The 23,737-nt window shown below is 38.0% G+C and overlaps 1 protein-coding gene across 11 annotated transcripts in view; it reads left to right on the forward strand.

Moving 5' to 3' along the window:
• The window catches only part of SLC6A15 (solute carrier family 6 member 15), a 61,417-nt gene that overhangs the window by 15,075 nt on the left and 22,605 nt on the right, over positions 1-23,737 (forward strand). For all 11 annotated transcript variants that reach the window (XM_084876614.1, XM_084876613.1, XM_084876615.1 and 8 more), the window contains 6 exons: positions 3,107-3,264; positions 4,600-4,726; positions 8,070-8,251; positions 16,721-16,831; positions 21,698-21,939; positions 22,068-22,260. In XM_084876614.1, the coding sequence (XP_084732740.1) occupies positions 3,107-3,264; positions 4,600-4,726; positions 8,070-8,251; positions 16,721-16,831; positions 21,698-21,939; positions 22,068-22,260 (1,013 nt within the window). The remainder of the gene's footprint in view (positions 1-3,106; positions 3,265-4,599; positions 4,727-8,069; positions 8,252-16,720; positions 16,832-21,697; positions 21,940-22,067; positions 22,261-23,737) is intronic.

A 23,737-nucleotide genomic window follows, 5' to 3' on the forward strand; every position in this document is an offset into this window, starting at 1 on the left:
CACTAAAAATAGAAAAGATAAAAGTGTTATGGTGACAAAATAAGGTTTAAAATCTTGCTTATTAATTCAACCAGGCACAAAATAACAGGTTTGAAAAATTAGCCTGTTTGACAAATCTTCCTGAGAGGTCGGACTCAATACATAGTTGGTGATGCACTACAGATCACATCATTCCATGGAAATTGTGAGCCCCTTAGCTAGTCGGTAACATAACGTTAATTATTTACCAAATCAGCTATCAGCTGCTGTGCACTACCCTACTTTGGGTTTCTCAGAAATCACTTCATTTGTCAAGACTTTGAGAAGATGAAACCTAATTTTCAGACCTCTCCCCTTATGAGCCTTATTCATAATGTAAAGGAAGACAGTTTTCTTGACTGCAGAGTCAGGTTGCCGTCCATTTAATATTGTACAAACTCTGCCTTGATGAAGAGCTGAAAAAGAATTTTGTATTTTGGAATTAGCAAAATGTCTCTTCTTTCTAATTTTCATGTGAAAGTAGTCAAAATGCCCTTCCTAATCTTGTTTCCTTTCTTCATATCACAAATACTAGGGAGTGACATTACAAAATGCCAGTGGACTCTTCTCATTTCAAGATGGCTGCTAGAGTAGAAAAGATTTTGCTCAATATGCAGTATAGCATTGAGTCTTCTAGGTGTTCAAGTAATATCTTCTGGATGCTGAGTCAAAGAGCCTTACTACCTAAATCTTACTTATACATCTTTATATATATATATAGAACATATATAAAATATATAGTATTGATTTTTTACAGAGAGGAAGGGAGAAGATAGAGAGTTATAGATAGAAATTATAGATAGAAATATCAATGAGAGAGAAACATTGATCAGCTGCCTCCTGGACACCTTCTACTGGGGATGTGCCCATAACAAAGGTATATGCCCTTGACCAGAATCGAACCTGGGACCCTTCAGTCCACAGGCTGACTCTCTATCCACTGAGCCAAATTGATTAGGGCCTTATTCATCATTTGAGGCACTTTATAAATAATAGAAATAAAAAGTAACAAACCTAATGTAAGTTGATTTGTCTGAAAATATACTTAAAGAACAATGGTTAATAAGTAGTATAACATAGAAGCTACCAGCTCAGAGTTAAAATCAATTTGACTTTGAAGCCTAGCTCTTTCAGACATTAGCCATGTGGTCTTTTACAAGTTAACTTACTTTTTCTGGCTTATTTCTCACACCTGCAAAATGAGGGAAATAATGGCACTTACCCATTGGATTCTTGTAAGGAATAAATGAGTAAGTAACTACATGTAACAGGCTTAGAAATGTACCTGACAAATGGTATATAGTGATATTTTAGCCATGGCTATTTTTAATTTGGAGACTAATATTAGAGTAATTTGAGTATGTAATATAACTTCTAACATACATAACTGAGGGGAAATATCCAATGAGTCCAGTCTTAATTAATTCTCTTTTTTCTCCCCTGGTCATTCACTCATACATAAACCCATTCATATTCTAGGATTTGACGCAGGTGTTAAAATGCACTTTTATATCTTTTGGAAACATTTTCAGATTATTAGTGTCTGAATGTTACAAATCATTTTAGAATTAGAAATTTGGTAGTTCTGTTTTATAAACTATGCATCCATGCTTTACAGTATATACTCCTTTGAACAATCAATTCAAGTCTGAAAGACTGAAAGTTAGCCATAATACAGTAATTATTACTGAACACTGTATTAGGAAAATTCTTGCATATGGTCATTATTTCAGCACTAGATAAATAGTGAGGTAAATAATTTAAAAAAATATTAATATATTAATATTTAACTCTTCATCCAAATACCCAAAAATTTTGTATAGCTTCCCAAATCTATTTAATACCACTTAACACTTTTTAAAAATTGGAAAATGTAATAAATGGTCTTTTATTTAAAAGGGTAATTGGTACAATTGATTGCATAACTCACCTGACAGTATCTGGTTGGACAAAACTCCAATAAGAAATTTGAATGTAGGTTTTACAGGTTATTTAAGGAATGATTTGTATACATATTTTCATGTAGAAGTGAGTATTGGTTTCACATTTAACTATTAATTAATAGTCTAATATTAACTTTGTCAAACTGGTACATTAAAAAGTCACTATTTATATATCTTAATTTGCAATTTAGCTATAATGTATTTTTTAAGCATAGAAACTATACTAAAAGGATAATAGCATATATTTTATGATAGATATGAATTGTCTTTGTTTCTTTTAATCTCACCGTTCCATCCTAGAATTTTGGAAAATAAAAAATTGATTGTTTCCTAAAGTGTACTTTTTATATGAAATATATATGGGAAAATGACATTTCTCTGTGTTAGAGGTTATTTTATTTTTTACATTTTTAGTTGAAGCAACATTTCTTCTTTATTGTTACTTAAGAATATTTTAGTAACATAAAATTTCATTCATTTTAATTTATCTGATTTGGAGTACATGATTTATATCCATAGATGAATATGAATAAAATTTAATAAAGTACTTCATAACCATCGTGTGAATAAGATTTCCATGATGCCTGGTCCGTGTGGCATGGTGTTTGAGTGTCATCCTGTGAAACAGGAGGTCATGATTTCATCCCTGGTCAGGGCACATGCCCAGGATGCAGACTCAGTCCCCAGTGGGGGACATGCAGAAGGCAGCCAATCAGTGATTCTCCATCATCATTGATGTTTATATCTCTCTCCCTCTCTCTTCCTCACTGAAACCAATAAAATATATTAAAAAAAAAAAAAAAAAGATTTCACGAGTTTGTGAAACCTACTTGAGAAAATAATTAATATTAAGGAGTCAATTATTTTTATGAAAAATTAAGTTGTTTACCCTTTCATTAAAATGAAACCAAACTATTCATTGATACTTTTACCATAATTATTTTTTTTTAATCTGAATTCTTTGTAAAAGTCAAATTGAGGTTTCAAATACTAGAAAGTTTAAAGTAATAAAATTTCATTTTTTAAAAGTCCTTTATACTTATTATATATAGAAGTTCAAATATAATATTTTATGAGATAATGAGAATTAGTGTATTCTCTACTGTTAAAAATATAATGTATTTTATTTGTTCTTGTCTCTGTAGGTGCATATCTTTTTCCATTTTTTATATTGCTTATGATAATAGGTATTCCACTTTTTTTTCTGGAACTTGCTGTGGGGCAAAGAATTCGGCAAGGAAGCATCGGTGTGTGGAATTACATAAGCCCTAAATTGGGTGGTATTGGATATACAAGTTGTTTTGTAAGTTGCCTGATATACTATATGCCATATAAATTTTATGATGCTTGGATTTATATTATTTGTATTTAAATAAAATAGTTGACTGTGTATTTCTACTCAACTGTTTGATTATCTTTTTTAAAAACACAATGTACACATACAATATCTTTTTTTTTTTTAAATCAATCTTTATTGTTCATATTATTACAAAGGTTCCTCATTTCTTCCCCCCTCCACCAGGTTCCCACCCCATCCTCCGCCCCCTCCCCATCCCCCATTGTCCTCATCCATAGGTGCACAGTTTATGTTCAGTCTCTTCCTCCCTCCCTTTCCCCGATAGTAAATCCCTTTTCAGATAGTAAATCAATTACTTAGCATTTTCTCATGTCAATAATACCTCCACATGCCCAATGATACACTTCACACAAAAGACATTTCCAAATAGGTCAACCAGCCTCATCCAGGCCCCACCCAAGGCACTCACAGATCAACACCCCAGTGCTATATTAACTCAACACATCCAGATCTAAGCCTTCATCACTTGATTCAGCAGACCCTCAAGTTCCCGCAAAAGTTTCCAGCCATGTCTGAGAGGCAGCCGTGGGCAGGTACATGCGAGGAGCGAGCTGTTTCGGGCCTGGCTGCTCCGGGCCTGGCCTCAGTTGCTCTGGTTCATTCCACAACCAGCTGCTCCGGGTCTGGTCACTGCCGCTCCCGACCTAGTTGCTCTGGACTTGGCTGCTGCTGCTCCGGGCCTGGCCGCTCCCAGCCTGGCAGCCGCTGCTCCGAGCCTGGCCGCACCAGACCCGGCTGCTCCGGGCCTGGCCACGCGTGCGTGCGTGCAGGCGCGCAGCATATCTCCGAACCTTAGGCTTTTTTTCAGCTCCTCTGATTTTCCTTCTGGTTTTCTCTTTCCTTCTTGTTGTAGAATTTTCAGTCAGTCGACTACCTGTAGCTCTGGGCAATGTCCACTCTACATTTTAGTTGTATTCCATTGAAATTGTTGTGTGCTGCTGCGGTTAGATGTCTAGCCGAGCAGCCATCTTGGATCCTCTCTCAAAAACACAATGTACACATACAATATCTTAATAAAAAAATGGAAAAAACACTATAGGAGCTTTTACTAATATACAAATCAAGGTGAAATATATTAAAATAGTTCAATCTAATTAATGCATGTTCTTAAGACTGTGAGAGATCTTTTTTTTTTTTTTTTAGAAGAGATATTGTGTTTTAAATGAAAATAAAACGAATGAGATTTTTAAAATGTTAAATGGGGTCATATACATATCATCTCATTGTTTCAAATGAAGGAGCACCAGAGGTTTAATGTAATCATATTATTTTATTTTGCAGGTGAGCTTCTTTGTGGGTCTCTACTACAATGTCATCATTGGCTGGAGTGTGTTTTATTTTTCTCAGTCTTTTCAGTCTCCACTACCTTGGCATCAGTGTCCTTTGGTGAAAAATGCTACACATACTTGTAAGACATGGACAATATAATAATCTTTTTATATTTAATGATGATTATAAAGTTGGAAAAGAAATGAGTTTTCAAGATTTTAAAAAATAATGTAGAAAAAATTATTATCATAACAATTTTCCTCACATTTAGAATTGCCATACTCAGAGATAGAACTTGGGCACCATCTAAGTTTACTAGCTCTTCCCAAGTTACCTCTTCTCAGTTAAGTATCATTGGTGTACAATATATTACTCTCAGGTGTACAATGTGGTGACTCTCTGTAAGTTACTATGTAATAACCTACTAATTCTAGTAATCACCCGTTATTGTGCAAACCTGTCACAATATTATTGACTACATTCTCCTTCTCGAGTCCTTTTGTTGTGCCCCATGATTTTAGGTGAAATATGATTAACTTTGACAGTCTTTAATTTTGTACAACTCTTTTAATGCTTTATAGTTTTTGTTAAAAGAAAACAAAGGACAAAAAAGTTCTATTGAAGAAATTGTTTTTATTTCATAGTTTTTCTATCATTTATTTTTTATATCTCAGAATATAATAAACAATATTTCCTTATAGTGATGTCCAGTAAATATAAAATATGCCTAAAATTTTCTTGTAATCACAATTTAAAAATAAACAGGTGAAATATTTTATTTAATCCTATGTATCCAAAATGTTAACATTTCAACATATAATTAATATAAAATTATTAATGTAATAATCTGCATTCTATTTATCATACTAAGTCTCCAAAATTCTCTTTGTATTGTGTATTACAACACAGGCCATTTTGGGCTAACTTATTGCAAAAGTCACATATGATCAGCTGCCAGTGCTTTTGACAGCTGTGCCCCAATAAGATAATTCTGGGAGTGGAAGGGACTATACATTTAAAAAAAAAAAAATCTTTATTGTTCATATTATTACAAAAGTTCCTCATTTTTCCCCCTCCATTGCTCCCCTCCACCAGGTACCCATCCCACCCTCTGTCCTTTCCCCACCCCCCATTGTCCTCATTCATTGGTGCACAGTTTATGTTCAGTCTCTTCCTCCACCCCCCTCCCCTTTTCCCCAAGAATCATCAGTCCACTCTTCTTCCATACCTCTGATTCTATTATATTCAACAGTTAATATTGTTCATTAGGTTTCTTAATTCCCTTGGTTTTTAGATTCACTTGTTGATAGTTGTTCATAATTTGTTGTTCATAATTTTTATCTTTATGTTCTTCCTCTTCCTAAAGAACCCCCTTCAGCAATTCATATAATTCTGGTTTGGTGGTGATGAACTCCTTTAGCTTTTTTTAATTTTATTTGTGAAGCTCTTTATCTGGCCTTCGATTCTGAGTGATAGCTTTGCTGGGTAGAGTATTTTTGGCTGTAGGTTCCTGCTATTCATCACCTTGAATATTTCTTGCCATTCCCATCTGGCCTGCATGGTTTCTGTTGAGAAATCAGCTGACAATCATATAGGTGCTCCTTTATAGGTAACTACCTGCTTTTCTCTTGCTGCTTTTAATATTCTCTCTATGTCTTTAGCTCTTGGAATTTTAATTATGATGTGTCTTGGTGTGGCCCTCTTTGGGTTCCTTTTGTTTGGGGTTCTGTGCGCTTCCTGTACTTGTAAGTCTATTTCTTTCCCCAGGTGGGGGAAGTTTTCTTTCACTATTTCTTTCAATATGTTTTTGGTATCTTGCTCTCTCTCACCTTCTGGGATGCCTATAATTCTGATGTTGATTCGCTTGAAGTTGTCCCAGAAGTTTCTTCACTATCTTCAACTTTCTGGATTCTCTTGTCTTCTTGTTTCTGCAGAGGAGTGTCCTCTGGCTCTTTGTGTTTCAAATCTTTGACTTGATTCTTGCAATCTTCCATCCTGTTTTTAGGACTCTGTATAATATTTTTTATTTCAGACATTGTATTCTTTATCTCTAGTTGATCCCTTTTCATATCCTCATAGGTCTCATTTATTTGATCGGCCTTTTCTAGGAAATTCTTAAAAAACCTTATAAGCATGGTTTTGAACTCTATATCCAATCGCTTTTTGCCCTCCATTTCTTTCGTTTGTGATCTGTTTCCTTCTCTCTGCATTTTCGCAGCTTCCCTGAGTTGGTAGGGTGGCTTTGTGTGTTAAGGTGTCCTATATGGTTCAGTGGGTCAGCCTCCCTGTAATCTGAGGTGGACACTCTGTTGCACCCCTTTGTGGATTGTGTGTACAGCCTTTTGTAGTTAAATCTTAATTGTTGTTGGTATCACTGGGAGGAATTGACCCCCAGTCCAATTGGCTGCGAGGATCAGCTGTGTCTATGTTGGGAGATAGCCTTATTCAAAAGCCTCTGTGATCATCTTGGATGGGGCGGAATTTCAGGGTGGAGCCTACAGTCTTGGCTTCCTGTCAGCCCCACCCTATGAGGTTCCTGAGTCTCTTTTTTCCTTAGTGTCCTTTGGTACTAGGTGCTTTGGTACTCACTGCAAACACCTCTGAGAGAAAGGTGCCCTCGAGTTTCACCCACTACCAGATAGTCTAGTCTCTCCCCCTATGAGCCCGGAACTGGGGTTCAGTGCAGTTGGAAGTGGGGTTCAGTGTAGTCCAGAGCTTTTGTCTCCTTCCCACTAGGGCAATCCAGTAGCACAGTCAACAGTCTGTCCTCTGCACGAAATGTGCACAACTCTGGGACTCTGCCTTTTGCGGCTCCCCTGAGTTTGTGCCTTACAGCCTAGAATCCCTCTGTATGAGCCTGGGACCCCAGGTCTCACCCAGAACTGGCGTTCAGTGCAGTCAGAACTGGGGTTCAGCACAGCCCGGAGCTTTTATCTCCTTCCTGCTAGGAAACGCCAGCCAGGCACTCAGCCATCCCCTCCTCTCCAGCTCCATTCTCTCCCCAAGTGTGGACTGTGTCTCCGTACCTTAGGCTTTTACAGTTCCTCTGATTTTCCTTCTGTTTTTCTCTTTCCTTCTAGTTGTAGAATTTCTAGTCAGTCTACTTTCCTGTAGTTCTGGATAATGTCCACTTTATATTTTAGTTGTACTTTTTGAAATTATTGTGTGAGGCTGCAGCTAGTCATTTACATAAGCCGCCATCTTGTTTTTTTCAGGGACTATAAATTTTATATGTTTTAATTACTTTGATAAAAAGCTCATGTGTTTTTATTAATAAATGTGTGAGAAGAAATATCAAAGAGGATACATGTCTGTTGACATTTCACTTTTTGCAGTTGAGTTTTTATTGTGAATTTAAATGCTTCTGTAGAATAGTAATACTTTCCTAGGAAATGTTGAGAATTGATTTATAGGCTTATTGGGAAAAAAATTCTTATTACTCTTTATAAACTGAAATTATTGTGTTATCTTTTTTTCTACAGTGGTAGAGCCAGAATGTGAAAAAAGTTCTGCCACCACCTATTACTGGTACAGAAAAGCGTTGGATGTTTCTGGTTCCATTTCTGAAAGTGGGGGCTTAAACTGGAAGATGACCATCAGCTTGCTGGTTGCCTGGTCCCTGGTTTGCTTCGCTATGATCAAAGGCATTCAGTCTTCTGTAAAAGTTAGTATCTTAGAGACCCTCCTGATTCTGTAGTCTCTGTGGGTAAACTGCAAGTAGTGCTTCATTCTACGTAGTTAAAGATTGATTAAAAAAATGGTGCTTTTATGATGTTTACATTAATAAAATGACATAAGCAAAGAGATAAGTATTTTATACCGAAATATAAAGAAATGTATGATCTTTTCTTATTTCATCAAGAGTTTTGAAAATTTTTTGTCAATATCATTCCCCCCCCTCTATTTATTGAGTTTACCCTAATATTTTGGTTCTCTGATTATCAATTAGTTCCAAAATTGGAAATTGGGGAAAGTGGTAGAATAAAGAAATTTTTCATTTTAGTTGTCTTATATCAATTATTTTTCTCTATTGTAGTTATTCTAAGGAATGCTTGCATAAGATATTTTAATATAGTCTCTAGTGTGGAAGGCTTCTTAAAGATCTGAGCAGCACTAGGTAGTTATGATAATCTCCACAACACACTCAGAGTAAATGTAAAAGACTAAAGGGCATGCCTTCCAGAGCAAATGGAAAATGTTAAATGACTGTGGTTGAAAAAGACATTAGAATTCTAGAAACTTCAAATTCTTCTTCTTTTTTTTTTAAAAATAAATACATTAGGAAAGTAATTATTATTCACTGTTTTGGTTTTATATTGCACTTTTTCATTATTACCGTAATTGTTTTAATGCTCTCATATCTCCTGGCTGGGCCATAGCAAGAATTTATTACTGAGTCTTCTTTGCCTTTAATAATCCATCTCTACTATTCTTTTTTCTTTCCAAATCATAGATCAGATTATATATCTTTCCAAGCTAGTATATTACCAATCACCAGCATATACCAGTAAAAGTGGAGATAATAGAAGTAGTAGTGATAAATGATGAAGGTGAAGGTGACTCTCACAATGATCAGAGCAAGAACAATAACAGAAGCCAATATTTATTGCAAGTGCTTTTTGCTCTAGGAAATGTGATAGGTACATTATATATTTTATCCCATTGAATTCTAAAGAAAACTGTAAGAATTAATTACTATTCTCAGACCTTCTTTACATATATAAAGCAATTTTGAGAAATCATGTAATTTGCCCAAAGAATCATGGCTAGTAATTGCTACCTGGAGTTACACCTAGCTCTTGTCTAAATGTAGAGCCCACATTATTTAATTGCAATTTTACAATGCCTCTCACTGCCACCACCCAAGGCTTTCCTGCACCTCGGGCTGGCCCTGGGTGGCTGGGAGGCTGAGAAGACTGGGGGACTCTGGAGGCAGGCACCCCAGTATGGCTGAGGGGACTGGATGCCAACTTCTTGTGGTGTGGGCACAGCCAACTTTAAGGGTGTGGCCGTCAATTAGCATATTTTCTCTTTTTTTGCTGTGGGTGCCATCATCCTTTGACGATCAATTAGTATATTTCCTCTTTATTAGATAGGACTAGAGGCCCAGTGTATGAAATTTGTGAATGGGGGTGTGTGTCTCTCAGGCCAGCCTGCAAGCTCTCCAATCTGGGACCCCTTGAGGGATGTCCAACTGCCCTGGATTATGATAGGCAGTCGGACATCCCTCTCACAATCCAGGACTGCTGGCTTCCAAACTGCTCGCTTGCCTGACTTCCTGATTGCACATAACTACTTCTGCCTGCCAGCCTGATCTCCCCCTAACCACTCCCCTGCCAGCCTTTTTGCCCATAACTGCCCTTCCCAGCAGGCCTGATCACCCCTAATTGCCCTCCCCTTCAGGCTTGCTTGCCCCCAACTGTCCTCTCTTTCAGGCCTGGTCCCTTCCAACTGCCCTCTCCTGCTGGCCATCTTGTGGTTGTCATCTTGTGTCAGCCATTGGACAGCCAATTTTGTGTGTTGGAGTGATGGTCAATTTGCATATTTTTATTAGATAGGATAGATGCCTGGTGCATGGGTGGGAGCCAACTGGTTTGCCCTGAAGGATGTTCCAGATCAGGGTGGGAGTTCCCTGGGGCATGGGGCAGCCTGGGCAAGGGGCCTGTGGTGCTTTGCAGGCTATCCATGCCCCCTCGTGACCCAAGCAGAGGCCCTGGGATCTGGGATTTATTTATCTTCTATAATTGAAATTTTCTAGCCTTGACTGGAAGCTTGAGCTGGCCAGTGTGTGTGGAAAGCTTGGCTTCCTCTATCGCCAGAGGAAACCCAAGCCTCCTATTTGCAGCCATCTTGGTTGGGTTAATTTGCATACTTACCAAAGAATCATATTTCACGATTTCATTTCTCAGTTCTACAAAGTGTTTATTTTCTGGAAGAGGTAGTCAATCATTCATTCAATCATTTAATACTTATATATTGATTGAGCACCTATTATGTACCAGGCACTGAGCTTGTTCTGGAGATAGATGAACAAAGCAGACAAAATTCCTGTCCTCATGGAATTTCCAGACTAGTGGCAGAGGAAGACAATAAACATATTTGAAACATAATTTCATTTAGCAAAGCATAAAATAAAGTGTTGTAAGGAGAAAGTGTAGATTTTTACATATGATGAGGTAGATTAACCTATTTTTAATAATAGTAGGCAAATATGTTGTATGATAAGATTATACCCATATGATTAAAGATAAATAATTTGACTTCAAAAACACCATCCAGACACCCCACTCCTGTAAAGAGCTGGCTTAGGATTTATCTTAAATCTCAGAATTTAATAATTAATGTGTGTGGTGTGAGTGTGTGTGTTTTATCTCTGAACTACTTAATACTACTTTAGCTTTTAAATTTTGGGCCATTATTTTTTTTCCATGTCGCATTAAATATAATTTTTAAAAATATATTTTTATTGATTTCAGAGAGTAAGGGAGAGATAGAGGCATCAATGATAAGAGGGAATCATTGATCGGCTGCCTCTTGCATGTTGGACCAATTGCCCTTAATCAGAATTGAACCTGGTACCCTTTGGTTCACATGCCGACCTTCTATCCACTGAGCCAAAATAGCCAGGGCTAAGTATAAAGTTTTATTGTTCCTTTTAGGAAGCTGTGCTAGAGTCTTTACATTGAATACAAATCAGGGTCTTTAAGAACTCAAATACTTCTTGAAATAGTAAATGAAAATTGAAATGATTCTGACAATATAATTAGTTCTTAATTTTAAAAATACTTCAGAATAAAGATGAGTTTACTTTTTCGAAAATGTATGCATAAAGGAAAACTTAACTTTGTATAAATTCTATACAATTTTTGAGTATTTATTATATATTACGAATTAATGACTATGAAAATATGAATAGGGCACAGTTTTGTCCTCATGGAACCCATAATTTAATGGGTGAGACAGATAATTACAACAGAATAAATGCAATAGTAGAGGAATATAAAAATATACATGATAGGCCATTGCCGGGTAGCTCAGTTGGTTTAGAATGATATCCCAATATGCCAAGGTTGTGGGTTCAATCCCCTGTCAGGGCACATACAAAAATCAATCAATCAATGAATGCATAAATAAGTGGAACAACAATAAATTGACTTCTTTCTCACTCTTTCAAACCAATAAATAAAAGTTTTAAAAAAGTATGAAACAAATGACTGCATAAATAAGTTGAACAACAAATTTCTCTCTCTCTCTCTCTCTCTCTCTCTCTCTCTCTCTCTCTCTCTCTCTTTCTCTCTCTCTCTCTCTCTCCTCCCCCCTCCCTCCCTCCCTCCCTTCCTCCCTCCCTCTCTCTCTCCCTCTTTCCCTCTCTCTCTTTCAAATCAACAAAAAATTCAAAATTTAGAGGTAGTTACTGAAATTAACATGGATTTGGGGGACATTTTCCTAGAGAAGGTAACTTTGGGGCTAGAGTATGTGTTTCAGGTGAAAAAATAATGGATGCATGGAAAACAGCATGTATAAAGCACAAAGATTGCTGAGTACACATATCTTTGTGACTTTTACATACAACTTGTGCAGCTCTTGAGAGATGAAACTTGAAATGTAAGTTGACTTACATTCTAACAGCAAATGGACTGTTAGAATGATTGGCTATTACATAATAAACAATGTAGACCATTTGAGGATCTTTAGCTGTGCATTGACACCATCAAATCTTTAGAGAGAAATCTTTAGAGAGATCATTCTAGTATAGTTGATGGATTTCAGGAATGAAGGAAAAAATCTGGAGGTTAGATAACCAGGAAAGTATTCCAACTGATGGAAATAATGAGATATATGTCTGAATTCAGTGGTAGAATCAATAATTTTGCTTGATGTGTTGGTTATAGAACATGGACAAGAGGGAATTATTATGGGTTTGATTAGCCTGGATAAATAAAAGTACAAGAATAGTCATTTTTTCTCTTAGTCTCTAGTTTTCAGTTATATTAAGAACACGCTGATAATGTGTCACAGTTATTAAAAAAAAAAAATCACCTATTCAGACTACTTTATTATGTAGCTTTCATTTTCACTTTTAAAGTAAGTTGATAAAGAGCACATTAAACAGAGAAAAAAATAAAGTAAATTGAATTAATGATATTAGTGAGGCAGCAAATTTGAGTTCTGTTAAAAAAAAAAACTCTTTTGCAAAGTAAATTCTTACTTTTGGCTAGCATTAAGATTTGTGAAGAACAATCATTAAAAAGAAGAGCTTTAATTCAAGTGAGATCAAGACTAAAGTAGATACATAAACTGGCAAATTTAAAGAATGCTAAAAGTAGGCAAGAAGAATAAGAAAAAGTACTCCATCTGAAGGCATTCTGATCTCAAGGAATTAGGGAATTAAACCAATTTGAAATAATTATAAAATTATGCTTTATTATAACTAATTAAATTTAAATATTGATTTTTAAGTATGTTGAGAGTTTATTCATAACTGGAAGCCTGGTGTATGACATTTGTGCACTCAGGGGGTAAAGGGATCCCTCAGACCAGCCTGGGACCTCTAGCAATCCAGGACCCTGAGGGGTCCTTAGCACTGCCACAGAGGCGGAATAGGATCCCACCACAGCTGCTGTGCTTGTCAGCCAAGAGCCTGGCTTCTGGCTGAGCAGTGCTCCCCCTGTGGGAGCATATTGACCACCAAGGGCAGATCCTGTGTTGAGCTTCTGCCCTCTGGTGGTCAACACACATCATAGCAACCAGCTGTTCTGCTGTTTGGTTGATTTGCATATTAGCATTTTATTATATAGAACTAGAGGCCCAGTGCACAAAATTTGTGCACAATGTGGGGGTCTCTCAGCCTGGTCTGCACCCTCTCATAATCCGGAACTACTCAGGGGGTGTCTGACAGCTGTTTTAGGACAACCCTCTCACTATCTGGGACTGCCAGCTCCTAATTGCTTGCCTGCCTACCTCTCTGATCACCTCTAATCCCTCTGCCTGCCTGCCTGGTCATGCCTAACTGCTTGTCTGCCTGCCTCCCTGATCACCCCTAACTGCTCACCTGCCTGCCTGATCGTTTGTAACAGCTCACCTACCTGCCTGATTGCCCTTAACAACTCGCCTGCCTGTTGATCACCCCTAACGATGTACCTGCCTGCTGATCGCTCCCAACCCCTCTTCCTGTCTGCCTGATCGCCCCTAACTGCTCACTTACTTGCCTGATCTCCTCTATCCACCCCTGCCACAGCTTCATCCAAAAGGACATCTGGAATGACATTCAGGAGATCGTTCAGCTGACTGGTCTAATTAGCATATTATGCTTTTATCATATACTAGAGGCCAAGTACACAAAATTCTTTCACAGGGAGGGGTGTCCCTCAGTTCGGCCTGCACCTTTTCCAATCCGGCACCCCTTTAGGGATGTACAACTGCCATTTTAGGCCCAATCCCGCAGTTGAACAAATCTCTCACACCCTGGAATTGCTGGCTCCTAACCACTGGCCTGTCTCCCTGCTTTCCTGATCACCCTTAACTGTCTCTGCTTGCTGGCTTGGCCACCCCCTAACTGCCCCTCTGCCAGCCTGTTTGCCCCTGTAACTGCCCCCCCTGCCACTCTGGCCACCCATAACTTCCCCCCTGCCAGCATAATTGCCCCCTAACTGCCTCTGCCTCAGCCCAAGCCACTGTGGCTTTGTCCAGAAGGATGTTTAGAAGATGTCCAGTCTAATTAGCATACTACCCTATAGACTAGAGGCCCAATGCACAAAGATTCATGCAAAAATGGGCCTTCATTTCCCAGGCTGCTAGCAGCACCTTTGTTCTGTCCAGAGCCACCTTTCTGCCTTCTCATGCTGCCCAGAGACCCAGAGAGGCTGGGGTGGTGCAGAATGCCTGTGTGTGCAAATTAACCCTCCATATTTGGTGGGTTAATTTGCATGCTCACTCCTGATTGGCTGGTGGGAATCATGAAGGTATAGTCAATTATCATGTTGCTATTTTATTAGGTAGATAATTTTTTTCTTAGGGTATTCCCTATGCATGTAAATATAAGTGCAATTAAATGCAATTTCTAAAAATAATATATACAATTTAAAAGTAATAAAAAAATGCAATTAAATAACAATGGGTAGAACTGTAGAAGTACAAATTACAATATTGACTTGAACGTTATTTGTCTATAGTTATTATTGGATTCAATATTTCTTACCTGCCCTACCCAGGTTTCTCCTCCATTCTTCCCACCATCCCCTCCATTCTTTCCCTCCACAGATACATATTGTACAGCTTCTATGTGCCAGCAATTACATTAGGTGTTTGGGTTATGACAGTTAACAGGAGATAAAAGGCCCCTGACCTCACAGAGCTTATAATCAAGTAGGAGAGACTGGAAATTAACAAGCAGACATGAAACAAACAATTTCAACAATGCTGAGTGCTATAAATAAACAAAACAAGATATTGTCACAGATGGTAAATGGGATGTAGGGGAGGACAGTTAGGGATATTGGATGGAAAAAAAAACAGCTGCTTTAGATTGGTCTGAGCAGACTTCCTGGAAAAGATAAAGTTGAGGCATAAATAGCAAGGAGAAAACTCCTGTGCATATAAAGGAGGTGACTGCAGCCCTGCTCTGGCCTCAAGCTTGAAGAGCTTGGTCTTAGGACAGGTAACAGAGTTCAGTGGGGAGTGAGCGGTGGGGCAGGCAGCGAGGGCTCTGGTGTAAGACTTTGCAGGTCCAAGGGAAGAATTGTGATTTTATTTCAACTGTATTCAAAGTGGTTAGGGGATATGCTAAGCAGGGGATGAACTAATCCAAGTCATCTCTGGTTAAACACCTGAAACCAGTTAGGAAAATATTACAAAAAGTGCAGGACTACTTCTGAACCTTTAACTTCAGCCATTGGATGGATGGGGTGCCATTTACTGAGATGGAGGTGAGTGAGGATGGGTCTTGGGAAAATTGAGAAGTTACCTTCTGAATCTGAAAAATTTTAGAGACCTACTAGGCTTCCCCCTGGAGATATCAAGGGTGAAGTAAATGTCTGGATAGGATATTATTTTTCTGTAAAAAACATTTGCTTAACTTAAAGCAAAACTTCTGAAACAGATGGTTTTTTGTTTAAGTTCCTTGGAAGATTTAAAAGGGACCATTCTCTAGTCCAGAAGCTAGATAGAATCATAGTGAAAGTTTGGTTAATGAAAAAAAAAATGTTATTTTTAATATAAAACAATAAAGTAGGAATTTTTAAGGGAATTAGTGCTTATTTATTTTTCTTAAATATTGTTTATTTTCCTATCTAATAAAAGAGTAATATGCAAATTGACTATCACTCCAACAAACAAGATTTCTGCTCCCATGTGGATGGACACTAGATGGCCACCACAAGATGGCCAGCAGGGAAGGGCAGTTAGGGGTGACCAGGCCAATAGAGGAGGGAAGTTGGGGGTGACCAGGCCTGCAGGGAAGGGCAGTTGGGTGGGGACCCAGGCCTTCAACAGGGAGAAATTGGGGGGACCTGACCTTCAGGGGAAGGCAGTTAGAGGTGACCAGTCCTGCAGGGGAGGGCAGTTCGGTGTGACCAGGCCTTTAGGGAAGGGCACTTAGGGGCAATCAGGCTGGCAGGAGATTGGTTAGGGGGTGATCAGGCTGGCAGGCAGAAGCAGTTAGGAGCAATCAGAAAAGCAGGCAGGTGAGCAGTTGGGAACCAGCAGAACTGGATTATGACAGGGATGTCTGACTGCCCGTTTAGGCCCCATCCCAGTAGGATCGGGCCTAAACGGGCAGTCAGACATCCTTCGGGGGGTCTCAGATTGGAGTGGGTGCCAGCTGGGCTAAGGGACAAATCCCCTGGGCACAAATTTTGAGCACTGGGCCTGTAGTATAAACTATAAAGAATCTACTCTATTCAACTTACACAAGTAAAGGAGACTGAGTAGAAATTTCTTATTTCTTAGTACATCTCAAACAAGACCTTTAAGTCATTAAATCAAGACTAATCAGCCATTCTAAGATGGCTATACAAATTATTAATCAGTTTATTAACCATATAAAAATAGTAACTGCCGAGGTATAGAACAGAGCACAATCTGAACTATAAACAAGAATATGTCTCACTTATTTTTGTTTCTTTTTTCTTTGCAGATTGTGTATTTTATTACTCTGACTCCATATGTGGTACTTATATGTTTCCTAGTCAGAGCACTCTTTCTAGAAGGTTCAATTTATGGCATCCGCCACATGTTTACCCCTCAGGTATGTACTTTGTTTGTATTTAAGGTTTATGATCTTGAAAGCATTATGTTTGTTGTTAAAATTTTCCCACAGTTTGATTCCAGGGATAATTGTTCTAATACACACACACACACACACACACACACACACACACATTAGGCTTTCAAAGTATAGCTGTTATGTTATCTAGCCTAGATAAACCAGAGCTTCATTTACTTCAATTATCTCTATCTAGCTCCAATTTTAAATGTACCATTTTAGTTCTACATTAAGGCTGTCACTATTGAAACTTTAATAATTTCTCTTTTATATTAGATTAACTTCCAATTTTTACACTTGTAAATTTTAGAACTTTTCAATCTTTATTTTTCTCATATTTCAGTGGGTTCTTAACATTTTATGGCATAGACCCCTTTAAAAAAAACAATAATAGAAACTTCTTACCAGAAAACATATTTATTTGCTTAGTGTCTCAGGAGGTGGACAAAACATACACAATCCATGGACCCAGGTTAAATCCCTTCTCAGAGAAAATCAATCTTGTATTGTTTTGAGATTTTGTACTTTCTAAAATAATATTTACCTGGCGAGTTTGAGAAGTTCTGTAACTTTTGTAAATAAATGTACATGTTAGGAAAATTCTCATTTGATTTCATAAAAGGCTCAGCACCTCAGTATGCTCTGTCATTTAGCTTAGAGCTGAACTCAATGCTGGGCACATTGAACATGCACAGCAATCTTCGTGGACCCGTTATTTTGATTTGACAGGAAAGGAAACCAAGTTTTGAGATGTATGTTTACTTGGTTAGTCACTGAAATGAACTTATACCTCACTGCTACTTTGATAATACTATTTAAGGCAGATACTGAGTTATTAAAATACAATTTCAAATTTAGGTCAGCAATTGGAAGTTATTTGAAGAATGATCATGGTGTGAGATTTGGGCAGAAGATACTAGTTTCCCTAGAATATTTGTCAGTGTTGTAGCTTCTTTGATACTGTGTAAAAGGGGCTGTGATTTTTAGGTATCTGGTTCTAACTTGGTATTCATTCTCTAGTAGTGAAAATATTGACATTGGTCTCTGGTCTTCTTAAGTGGTTCGTAAGTCCTGTTTGACATTTATCATTGTTGGGACACTTTACTGAGTAACTAGTTAAGATCCGTCAGTTTTAGCTACATTGTAATGCAAATCACCTTCAAATGGGATACACCTTAGGGACCAAAATTATTTATAATATTAAAAAAGAAAAGTGTCCTAAGTTTAAAACAACTAACTAGCTTTGGTATGAATTTCTGGCATTTCAACTTTTTCTAAGTTAGCAATTGCTTGAGACATAATTCTAAATTATTGATTTAAATTTAAATTGATTTAAATAGATATTTGGGAATTTAAACACTTAGTTATGGAACTTTTTACATGGACCCTATATTCAAGTCTGCAGCATTATTAACATTCTAAAGCAAGTCTATGGATTACATTAAAATATAGTTAATTCTTTGTTCAGCTCACTTTTCATTGACTGTAGATAAGATTTTGTGTTAGTTCACTGTACGAATGATAGTTGATATAATAAGAACAAGAAGGTGTTAATTAATTTTAATTTACATTGCTTGTATAAGGAAAAAGCACCTAAACACATGAAATATTCTTTAAACTGTGAATGGAGATTTAGTTCCTGAATTAGAAGTATAGCAATCTGAATAATGTCCTTAGTAAATAAGTGCTTTCTGCCATCTAGTGGGCGAAGTGGAGATAGGCAGTTGATTGTAGTATTTTAGTACATCAACACAGAATTACCCTGTTTCCCCGAAAATAAGACAGTGTCTTATATTAATTTTTTCTCCCAAAGTTGCGCTAGGTCTTATTTTCAGGGGATGTCTTATTTTCGGGGAAACAAGGTAGCAAGATAACAAGTCAATAAACATTATGCATACCTCAGTTAATTATACATACATTATAAATATAGTAATTATTAGGTTATGAAAAATCCATAAATCTTAATAATAATAACTAAAATTAATTGAGCAATAAATTCTAATATTTGAGAGAACCATGGATTTTGTCATCTCTGAGTGTGTTTACATTTCTGTTCCACCCTAGAACTTCTGTGCAACCTTAGGCAGGTTCCTTAACCTTTTGAATATGTAGATAATAACAGCAACAATTTCATAGATTATTGTAAATATTAAATCAGATAATGTATACAAAGTGCTCATCAATGTGCCTGCCACTGTCGTCTACATATGTTAGCAGCTGTGGAGCAGTGAGAGTGTGGTAGGCAATGTGGCAAGTTGTATGTCTCATTACTCCCATGACTCAGCTGAGGAAGCAGCAATAGAAAGGACAGGCCACTTACCCTCGGGGGCACTGCTCAGATTATTTGGGTTATTCAGTGGCAGAACCTGAAACTGTCTATGGACCTCATGTTCTTACCTATATTTGGCATTGCTCCCACAAAAGGCAGTTTCATCCCAATTGAAAAAAAAAAAAAAAAAAAGGCAAAATGCCAGTTAAAAACACTACTGTTGCTAAAATCTATTTTAACTATTTATTGTGGTCTTTGGCATAAATGTCTAATTTTAATTGTTCCATTTGAAAGGTTTGATAATTATTTAAGAAGTAAAGCAGAATTACTTGAAATACATGCTCAGCACAGATTCAGAACTTCAGAACTTTGGATCTGAGGGAGTCTTAGATACGATATGAGGTGTGGGCAGAAGTAGGTTTAATTTACCAGCCAATTTTACTTAAAAAGTAAATCATAAGTAGGGATCTGAAATGATAGCAATAATAATAATAAGACAAGTGAATAATACAATAGTCCTATCTAATAAAAAGGTAATATGCAAATTAACCATCACTTCATCTCAAAGATGGCTACACCCACTGCCCTCAGACCCCAAGTCCTGGGGGGTGGCTTTGAGAGTGGGCAGTGTGAGCGGCCTGGCAGAATGCTTGCTTCATTGATGCAGCAACAAGGCAAGCCTTCCACCCCTGCCGCGTATGGCCTCTGGGCAGCACGCATGCGTGGCCTTCTACATGCAAGCTCGGCCAGCACATCCCTCCCGGGTGTCCCTCAGGCTTGTTGCTTAGGTTGTCTTTCCTCCTGTGTCTGAAGGGAGGCTGAGGATCTGCCATTGTTGGGTGTTACTGTCCTGGGACCACAGCACCACAGGCTGCAGGGCGCTGGCACCCTCTGGAGCTGGGCGCTGCTGTGGGGAGCTGTGCCCACTCTCTGGGATCCACCTGTGCTGGAATGTCTGGGGGAGGCAGCTGGGAGCAGACAGATCCTGGGCTCTGGGAGTAGGGGGTGGGTAGGGAGTAAGCTAGGGAAGAGGAGATCAGGGCTATTCATTCCAAAGGATCTCACTCCAAGGCTTCATTCAAATGCAGAGAGCTCTCCCGTGATGTCAGAGCTTTGGACCTCACCTCAGGCTTCTCAGACTCCCTCACTCTTAGGCCACAGCTCACCAACTTCCGGGAGGAAGGATGTTTGAGAAACTGGCCTATGTGGGTGGAAAAGGGTACGGGAGCATCCCTCTGTTCACTTCTGTCTGTTTTCTCTTTGTAAATCCCATTTCTGGTTTTCTACACTCTTTCTAAGGGTGACCTGGCTTTTGACAGCACAAAAAGACTCCTCTAGTTTCACAGCAGACCTCATGGGCTGATTCTGTTCCCTCACCCTCAGAAACCAGCAGGTGTATACGTCATGTTCATGTAAAAACATTCAAACCAGTAGACAACTTTTATGAGTTTACTTGAGCCAAACTGTCCACACTTGCCAGGAAGCAGAATCTCAAGGGGTTGGGACAATGATCCAGAGAATGGCTGTTTTTTGCTTTGTTTTATTCATTTTTCTTTTTTAAAATTTAATGTATTTTCTTTGATTTCTAAGAGGAAGGGAGTGGGAGAGACATAAACATCATCAGTGAGAGAGAATCCCCAGTCAGCTGCCTCCTGCACATCTCCAACTGAGGATCAAGCCCACAATGAGGCCAGTGTCCTACCCTGGCCATGGAGAGCCTCTGGGCAGCAGGCGCAGGGCAGCCAGGCCCAGCACAGAGCAGAGAACCAAGGGGAGTGGGCCTAGGCCACCAGGGCTCCCAGATTGGAGAAGGCTTCCCTGAGGGCTCCCGGATTGGAGAGGGTGCAGGTCAGGCTGAAGGACTCCTCCCCACTCCCAGTGCAGGAATTTCATGCACCGGGCCTCTAGTTAATAAATAATGACACAAGATTAAACTGAGTTTTGCATACTCACAACTGTGAGCCTACTTTTGCCTACCCCTGTAGGTGCATTTCTCTAATTATGAAAAGAAGGCTTTCAGGGAAATCTATTTGAATGAATGAATAATATATGAATTAATACATTTGTGAATATGAAAAATATAAATAGTTTAACTCTACCATACTCATCATTATTATTTGCTTTGACTACTAGACTTCCACCAGAAAACACAAAATAGGGTTTTAGCTAAGTAATTATTTAACTTTTATTGATAATCGATTTATTTTGCTTTGGATAGAAAACAAAGACATAAATAGGAAGTAATTGAAAATAGTTCACTTCTCTTTTAAATAGTCCTTTGATGATTTGTCTTAAAGTATTTAAAACAAATACTTTTGTTTTAAATTTAGATTTCCATGTAGATAGAAAATCTCCATGTAAGTACCATCCTCATCTGTAAGCTTGATAGACTCTACAGTGTTTCTTGTTCATATTCCTTGTTTCATTTTCAAATGAAAAAAACTATTTCTAATTAAGGACATATTATCTCCCTGATTTAAATATTATGATGATATATTTAACCAATACAACTAATTCCATGTAGATTATTCTGAAATATTATTTTGAAGCTGTTTTCTATTATGTTTCATTTTAAACAGCTTAAAAAAATGTTGGAGGCCCAAGCCTGGAGGGAAGCTGCTACTCAGGTGTGCTTAGCACTCGGCCTGGGATTTGGTGGTGTCATCGCCTTTTCAAGCTACAACAAGGAAGACAACAACTGCCAGTTTGATGCTGCGCTGGTGCCCTTAATCAATTTTTTTACTTCTATCTTGGCCACATTGGTGGTGTTTGCAGTTCTGGGCTTCAAAGCAAACATTGTAAATGAGAGATGCATTGGAGAGTATGAATATTTATTACCTTTAGCTTTCAAATGCACAATTATATAAAAATTACACACACACACACCCCCCCCCGCCAAAAAAAAAAAGCATTTTTAAGTGTTCATTAACATGTTGTTCTCTTTTTCAGAAATACTAAAATGATTGGCATATTTTTGAAAATGGGCAACATTTCTCAGGCTATCATTCCCTCTCACATCAACTTCTCAGCTATTACTGCAAAAGGTTATCACGAAGTTTATGACATCATTAAAAGCGCGAAAGGGGAGGAGTTTTCTGCTCTTAATCTACAGTCCTGTTACGTTGAAGATGAGCTAAATAAAGTTAGTACCTATGTTTAAGCAATAAAATAGGTATCATTCAGTTAAAATATTTATTCTCCAGAAGAGATTTTTGGCTAGGAAAATGACCATGACAGTTTTAAAATTTACATTTTTTTTTTTAAATATATTTTATTGATTTTTTACAGAGAGGAAGGGAAAGAGATAGAGAGCCAGAAATGTCGATGAGAGAGAAACATCAACCAGCTGCCTCTGCACACCCCCAACCGGGGATGTGCCCACAACCAACATACATGCCCTTGACCAGAATCGAACTAGGACCTTTCAGTCCACAGACCGATGCTCTACCACTGAGCCAAACCGGTTTTGGCAAAATTCACAATCTTTATTTCAGAGGACAACTTTCTTAAATCATTAAAGGTTTCCTTTACTTTGAAAAGCATTGATTAATCCACAGTAATTTAAAATATGAATATAAATGAAGTGATTTTTATCACATCAAATGAAATCAGTCTGATACATTTCCTTGTATAATATTTAATATAAAAACTGTATTATGATTAGCACATATTGCATGATTATTTTGGTACATTAATGATTGTTGGCCATTTTAATAATTGTGTTCAACAAGTTATGATGAAGTTCTTTTTCTTAGCCAGTGTAATATATTTTAATAAATATAAAATAGGTGAACATTAATACATATTTTTGTATTGCTTGTCACATTATCTCTGGATTGTCAAAAATAAAATGTCATAGAGAAATTGCCATTCATCACTTGATTTAAGATACTTGAGACTTAAACACAAAGAATCATATGCAGGATGATCTTGCTCATATGTAGAATCTAAATAACAAAATAAACTGATGAACAAAGTGGATCCAGAGACATAGAAGCATGGAACAGAGTGCAGAATCTGGAAGGGAAGGCAGGGGAAGGTGGATGGGTGGGAACTAATGAACCAAAGACCTTGTATGCATGTATGCATAACCCATGGACACAGACAAAAGGCTGGGGGTAAGGGGAGTGGGTGGGCTTGAAGGGATCAATGGGGGGGACATATGTAATACTTTCAACATAAAGAATCATTTAAAAACAAACAAAAAAACATACTCCTTGTTCAGCAGAGTGAAGGACACTCACAGCTGTTGGGTTGGGGGCTCCTATGGCATGATTATGTCACTTCCTGATCCCATGCCGCCCTCTCACAGAGCATGCAGCTTTGGGAAGGAGGGCTACTGTGGTCCTTGGTCCCCTGTGCCCTGCTGACATCAGGTCTCAGGCTGGGTCTGATCTACCTTTTCACATCCCCTCTTCACTCCTAGTGATTTTCTGCTAGGACCCTGCTTCCAATCTTCCTTGAGCCAGGCATCCAAGGAGTGGCATGGTGGGGTGGGGTGGGGGGGTGTGGAACTGTTACAGAGCTAGTCAGTCAGATATACACGTCAGGATATGTCTGAACATTAAAAGAATCCTGCAGGAAATTATGGATAAAGCCATCTATATTTATAAAAGTCT

The sequence above is a fragment of the Pipistrellus hanaki genome, assembly GCF_964339955.1.
Source record: "Pipistrellus hanaki genome assembly, chromosome: 3".
In the NCBI taxonomy this organism is placed as follows: Eukaryota; Metazoa; Chordata; class Mammalia; order Chiroptera; family Vespertilionidae; genus Pipistrellus; species Pipistrellus hanaki.